Source organism: Phoca vitulina, unplaced genomic scaffold, assembly GCF_004348235.1.
Source record: "Phoca vitulina isolate PV1807 unplaced genomic scaffold, GSC_HSeal_1.0 scaffold13, whole genome shotgun sequence".
In the NCBI taxonomy this organism is placed as follows: Eukaryota; Metazoa; Chordata; class Mammalia; order Carnivora; family Phocidae; genus Phoca; species Phoca vitulina.
The window spans coordinates 5,382,321-5,388,650 of NW_022589716.1; the positions used below are offsets into that span (position 1 = coordinate 5,382,321).

At 49.1% G+C, this 6,330-nt stretch overlaps 1 protein-coding gene across 1 annotated transcript; it reads left to right on the forward strand.

Moving 5' to 3' along the window:
- The first annotated feature begins 521 nt into the window (after positions 1-521).
- On the forward strand, positions 522-6,011 carry FAM240A (family with sequence similarity 240 member A). Its single transcript, XM_032412209.1, has 2 exons — positions 522-784; positions 5,284-6,011. Exons 1-2 carry the CDS (start codon positions 642-644, stop codon positions 5,414-5,416), a joined length of 276 nt encoding a protein of 91 aa, XP_032268100.1. The 5' UTR covers positions 522-641; the 3' UTR covers positions 5,417-6,011.
- The last annotated feature ends 319 nt before the right edge of the window (positions 6,012-6,330 follow it).

A 6,330-nucleotide genomic window follows, 5' to 3' on the forward strand; every position in this document is an offset into this window, starting at 1 on the left:
GAGGTCTGGAAGTTGCGCAGTTTCTTCGTGTAAAACAGCGAGCATTCTGGAGTGTCTGACAGGTAGAGCCCCCTACAAAGCGCATGCACTCACGCGCGCACCCCAAAGCGGCCTGCTCCCCGTGCGTCAGACACGGGGACCACTTTGTGTGACAAACCCCTTCAGCGAAGGGCTCGAAAACATTCAGAGGTATGCGGCCTGCCTTCTGCATCGCGGGACCACAGGCAGGTTCTGCAACTCCTCACACGTCTCACCCCTAAAATGAGGACGGGAACGCCCACTCACGGGGATGCAGGGATAACGAAACGGCCCGCGCACCCAATGCCTGGCGGGCAACACCTGCTGATGGAAAGTTGAGAAGGCCCATGCTTCTCAGATGGGAGAAAGGGGGGAGGAAGGCAGGCCAGAGGTATTTGCCCGGTGCCCCTACACCACTCTGAGCTCCAGGGAGCGTCTGCATTGGCGTCACTGTATCCTGGCAACAGGCGGGAGACCGTGACGTCATCCCCCGGGTGAGGCTCAGCGGCTGGCCAGGGCCCGCCTCCAATGCATGGCAGGGGCTGGGTTCGCAGAGTCTGTACCCTCCAGGGTCTGAGGGAGCGTGTTCCACGGGGTTCGACGGACATCTCCTTTTCCAGGGGATGAACAATCAGTACGTCCGCCGGGAGGTCTTCTGCGGGAACACCTGTCACGAGCTCAAGCGCTTCTGGGAGCGCGAGATCCGCAAGCAGACCTGCTACCGGGAATCCGAGGAATACCGACTGGGAAGAAGTGCTCTGAGAAAGTATGTGGCGCCTTTTCTACCTTTTTTTAAATTAGTTTTTAAAAATAGACTTTATTTTGGGGGCGCCTGGGTGGCTCAGGCGGTTAAGCATCTGCCTCTTGATGTCGGCTCAGATCAGGATCTCAGGGTGGTGAGATCCAGCCCCGCAGTGGGAGTGGGCTTGAGATTCTCCCTCTCCCTCTGCCCCTCCCGCCCCATGCGCGTGTGCACTCTCTCTCAAATAAATAGTCTTTTTAAAAAAATAAAAATAGGGGCGCCTGGGTGGCTCAGTCGTTAAGCGTCTGCCTCCGGCTCAGGTCATGATCCCAGAGTCCTGGGATCGAGCCCCGTATCAGGCTCCCTGCTCAGCGGGAAGCCTGCTTCTCCCTCTCCCACTCCCTCTGCTTGTGTTCCCTCTCTCGCTGTGTCTCTCTCTGTCGAATAAATAAATAAAATCTTTAAAAATAAATAAATAAATAAAAATAAAAACAGACCTTATCTTTAGGGCAGTTTTAGGTTCACAGCAAAATTAAGCAGGAAGTAGAATTCCCATATATCCCACCCCCACACACACAACGTCCCCACCATCAACATCCCCACCATGAACGCACATGGACACAGCATTACCACGCTTGTCTTTTTGTTTTTGTTTTTGGGTTTTTTTTTTTTAGAACAAAACTGATTTTGTTCAGAATGATGCCAGATGGGCATCTTAGAGGACGTAATTATTTCCATTTTTTTTGCATATGTTCCTGCACCGCCTCTAGTAGACAGTAATTTTAAACATTCTTCCACCTTAACAAATGGACACTTTGATTCATATCTTTATAAATGGAAAAATCGCTCCTCTCTGTCACTGTTTCTAGGGCTTGAGGGTTGCACTAAATTGGGCGAGCAGGTCCTCAGATGTGTCTGTGAAAAGCAGCCAAGCCAAGGAGACAGTGACCGATGCTCAGTGCTTGTTTGGGTGAAGACACAGGATGCTCCGCGGGGTTCTCTGAGGGAGGCCGTCACCCCTCTGCTGCGAATCCCTGCTGCGGCCGCACGCCCGTCTGCCCCCTGCAGAGAGTAAAGCGCTGGGCAAACTGGGGTTGCAAAGGGCACAGCCGGGATGGTGGGACAGCTGTGTGCTGGCCCGATGGCAGGGGCCGTGACTCCAGGCTGCCGGTACATGCTTGCTGGGCTGACGATATGCACCAGTTCACACCACTGAAACTCACAGCTGCCTTCCAAATGCCCTCCTGAGCCCTAGAGGGAACCGGCCTCTTCTACACGTGGAGAACTGCTTGGCCATATTCCTGGCCGCAGGCGAGGAGAAGCAGGCTGTCCTGGCTGCTGGAGGGTCGTGTTAGGGAGTGTCCCCCAGGGATTGTCCAAGAAGCTGAGGGGGACGGACGGTCGGTCATTTCTGTGGTCCCTGCCCTCTCCCTTCCCCAGGCCAGGCCACTCAGCATGCTGCCCCCGCTGTGCATATGTGTGTGTCCCCCAGGGATTACACAGAAGGTCTCCAGTACAGTGGAACTGTTTGAAGAGGATGCAGAAAGTGAGGGCACGCTGAGGGGTGAGCAAATCAGCTCCGAAACAAACTGCAGTTCGTTAAAACATGAAAATATATGGGCACAGTGTCCATCTATGAACTTAGCAAAAGACTGCAGGAAATAAGGTTTCTAGCTGGTGGGACGGTGGGACTCCAACTTATTTATCCTTCTCCCCCTCTTCCCATTTGAAATGCATGTCCCTGCACCAGATGGAGAAGACAGTCCCAGTTCATTAGGTGGTTCCGAGGCTGGGACAGGAAAACATGCCTAAGGTCAGTTCCCCTGCGTCCTGCACTTAGTCACTTAGTCCAGGATTGAATGTAGCAGAGGCAGAATGCCAGGAACCGCCCAGCCCCTGCGCTCTGGGTGAGTTGGCAGATTCCCTGTGCCTTGGGTTTCTCCTTGTTACTTTTACCATGGACACTAAGAGGAGAGGGCTGTTGGAGAGTCCCTGCCCTCCATCAGACTGAAGCGGGTGGTCAGTAGTGTTGTTCGAGTGTTCCATGGCCTGACTGATGTCTTGCCTGAAATGTGGGTGTTGAAATCTTCAGCTGTAACTGTGGATTTGTCTATTTCCCCTTACAGCTCTGTCTCATTTCACTCCGTGTATTTTGAAGCTCTGTTTTTATACAAGGTTTAGGATTGTTATATCTTCTTGATAAATTGATCCCCTTATTGCAAAACGACCCTCTTTCTCTTTGGTAATGTTCTTGCCTTTGAAATCTACCTTGTCTGACTTTACTACAACCATTCGGCTTTCTTTGGGGTTAAGATGGAATATTTTCCCATCCTTTGCTACTACAGGATTTTTGTTCCCTTAGTGCCCAAGGTTCTTGGTCATGGCACTTCGAAGAATGAAGAGGTAGACCAGACAAAGAGTGGTGGGTAGCAAAGCAAAGTTTATTGAGCGATAGCACAAGGCTCTTGGAGAGGGAGGGGGACTCGAGAGGGTTGCCATTTTGGCATTCAAATCTAGGGGGTTTTATAAGCTCTTTCGAGGAACTATCTTGAGCATCCTGAGTGTGGACTCCTGTGGACTGGCCACTAAGGTGTGCCCCAATCAGGGCTTTGATCATGCACCTGTCTACCTCTCGGGTTATTGTTCCTGTGTTGCTGGTCTTTTGGGCTGCCATCTGGAGACGAACTGCCTCACATTGTGATAGTGACCAATGTTTTACGGTTCATTGTTTTGTTTCAGGATGTTTTGCAAAAGTCACTCCTGCAGAGGCTGCTGGACAGGATGCTGTTGTGGTCTTGTCGAAGCTGCAAAACAGGACGCTAGGGCGGTTTTGTCTGAGCTGTCCCAGCTTTTTTTTTTTTTGCTTTCTTGTTGGGGAGCCTGGCCCTGACTCCCTAAGTGGCCAATTAACTCCAAACACTTTTAATCTTAACCTATTGCCACCTTCATATCAAAAGTGATTTTCCGGGCGCCTGGGTGGCTCAGTTGGTTAAGCGACTGCCCTCGGCTCAGGTCATGATCCTGGAGTCCCTGGATCAAGTCCCGCATCGGGCTCCCTGCTCGGCAGGGAGTCTGCCTCTCCCTCTGACCCTCTCTCCTCTCATGTGCTCTCTTTCTCATTCTCTCTCTCTCAGATAAATAAATAAATAAAATCTTTAAAAAAAAAAATTATTTTCCTGCAGGTGACATCTATTTCAATACTGGTTTTTATTCAATTTGATGATCCTGCATTTTAATTGGGTGGCTCATTAATGCTAACTGGTGCAATTGGGTTTAAATCTGCCATCTTGCTATTTGTCTCCTGGTCTCTCATCTGTTCTTCATTCCTTTCTTTTTCTGCCTTCTTTGGGATTAATTAAATATTTGTCATGATTTCATGTCATCTCCTCTGTTGGCTTTTCCAGGATATCTTTTGGTGTTATTTTAGGGGTTGCTTTAGGATCTCTATCACGATGTGCCTTCTAGTGCCACATGGTCCCCTGTAGGGCATGAGAGGCTTCCAGTGGCGGAACCCCACTGCTCCCCCTTTGGCCTTTCTGCTTCCACACATGTCATAAACCCCACACAGCATCATTAACAGGTTTGCTTTCAGACACTGATTACCTTTTAAGAAGAGTCAAGTTGTGAGGGAAAATTACTAATATACCCACGCAGTCGCCTTTTCAGGGGCCCTTCCCTCCATCGTGCAGATCTCAATTTCCATCTGGTGTCATTCTCCCTCCGCTTGATGGATTTCCTTTAACTTGTCCTGTAGGGACAGGCTGTTGGTGACAAATTCTTTCAGTTTTTGTATGGCTGGGGGCATCTTTATTTCACCTCTGTTTTTGAAAGATAGCTTGGCCAAGTAAACAATTTTAGATGGACAGAGGTCCCCCCCCACCCCGTACTTTTTTTTTTAAGGTTTTTTTCCTTCACTTTATTTTTATTCTTTTTAATTTTTTTTTTTAAGATTTTATTTATTTGCGAGAGAGAGAATGAGAGACAGAGAGCATGAGAGGGAGGAGGGTCAGAGGGAGAAGCAGACTCCCCACTGAGCAGGGAGCCCAATATGGGCCTCAATCCCGGGACTCCAGGATCATGACCCGAGCCGAAGGCAGTCGCTTAACCAACTGAGCCACCCAGGCGCCCTTTTTTCTTCACTTTTAAGTAAGTTCTACACCCAACTTGGGGCTCGAACCCACAACCCCGAGATCAAGAGTTAGTTGCGTGCTCCACCAACTGAGCCAGCCAGGCGCCCCTCTCCCCATACTTTAAAGACACTGCTCTCTCAAAGGAAAAGTTTGAAGGATTAAGACTAGAATAGGCTGAACAGAAGTGAGAGCTAAATATATACCTATAAAATATAAAATATGCATATATTCACATTTCTAGTCCTCTGCATACCTTTTAAAAACTGAATGCACACACACATACACACACACACACACACACACACCTTCAGGGGTAAAAAAACCAAGGAAGCATCCCCAAACCAACCAGCATGGACATGGTTGCCCTGCTCGCTGTTTGGTTTCTACTTTCAGGCTCAGAGAGGAATGGAGGCAGAGACTGGAAGCAAAGCTGAGGCTGCAGAACAATCCAGATGAGACCGAAAAGCGGGCAAATGTGGGCCGGGAGCTTCTTGCTTCGCTGACACAAGACAATTCAAAGCACTGAAGTGGCTCTACCAGGAGAAGTCATTGCAAATGCCCGAGTCCTTGAGCTAGGCTAGAGAGGTGTCGCACTCCCCCCAACCTGTGACAGATCTACCTGCATGTCCTCGCCGGCGCCAAGTAAGAATGATCAGCCAAGTCAGCCCATTCCACATGGGGCCAGGATATTAGCCCAAGTGTCTCTAAAGATGAGATTATTTAATACCAGAACCCCATGCAGCATACTTTATTTCCATATAATTACCTCCTAATTTTAAAATCTACATATTTTAAATTCTAAGCACACGCCGGGGGTAGGGGGCTGATCTTCATGGTCACACTTTAAACATTGCCCACCAGTGTCTTCCCACATCTCTCCTAGAAACAGTTTCACATGATCCTTTCTCTTATTGTCCTTTTATGAGAAGAGAAATGCACCCATCTACAGAAATAGCTGTATTGTAAATAGTCGTAAAAATAAGGTTTTGCCAAGAAATTGATCTAATGTTATTTCTCCTTCATGTGAATTTAATTGGCTTCCTCAAAGCATGGTTGCCTGGAACCGTTCGATCAGATCAGGATAATTTTAATAAAGGTCGGTTGCCTGGTCACCACGGACGGGCACGCTATGTGTTTCGTGGCTTTATTTTAAATCCCCACACGCTTGCACTGGCCAGCTGTCTGTCAGCTCAGCTAAGGTGTATCTGGCCACCCCAACAAAGTGTTTGCTGCCATCTACGTTCTGGACTTCGAAATGTCACGGTCACTCCCCAGCCGTCTCTCAGGTCCCCAGTAGAGGGTTGCTACTTCCCAAAGCACGAACTGAAACTGGGCCTTGGCAACAGTTTCCAGCCAGGGCAAGGGCTCCGAGAGACCATGTTGGAAAGTCTCTGAAGGCTGTAGGCTGTACACGCTCAAGAGCAATGTCACCTGGACACA

What these genes read in the sequence shown, in the direction of transcription:
- FAM240A (XM_032412209.1), top strand. Translation starts at nt 642, where the DNA reads ATGAACAATCAGTACGTCCGCCGGGAGGTCTTCTGCGGGAACACCTGT. An exon ending in GGAAGAAGTGCTCTGAGAAA is followed by an intron (nt 785 to 5,283) that starts GTATGTGGCGCC and finishes TTCTACTTTCAG; the next exon opens with GCTCAGAGAGGAATGGAGGC.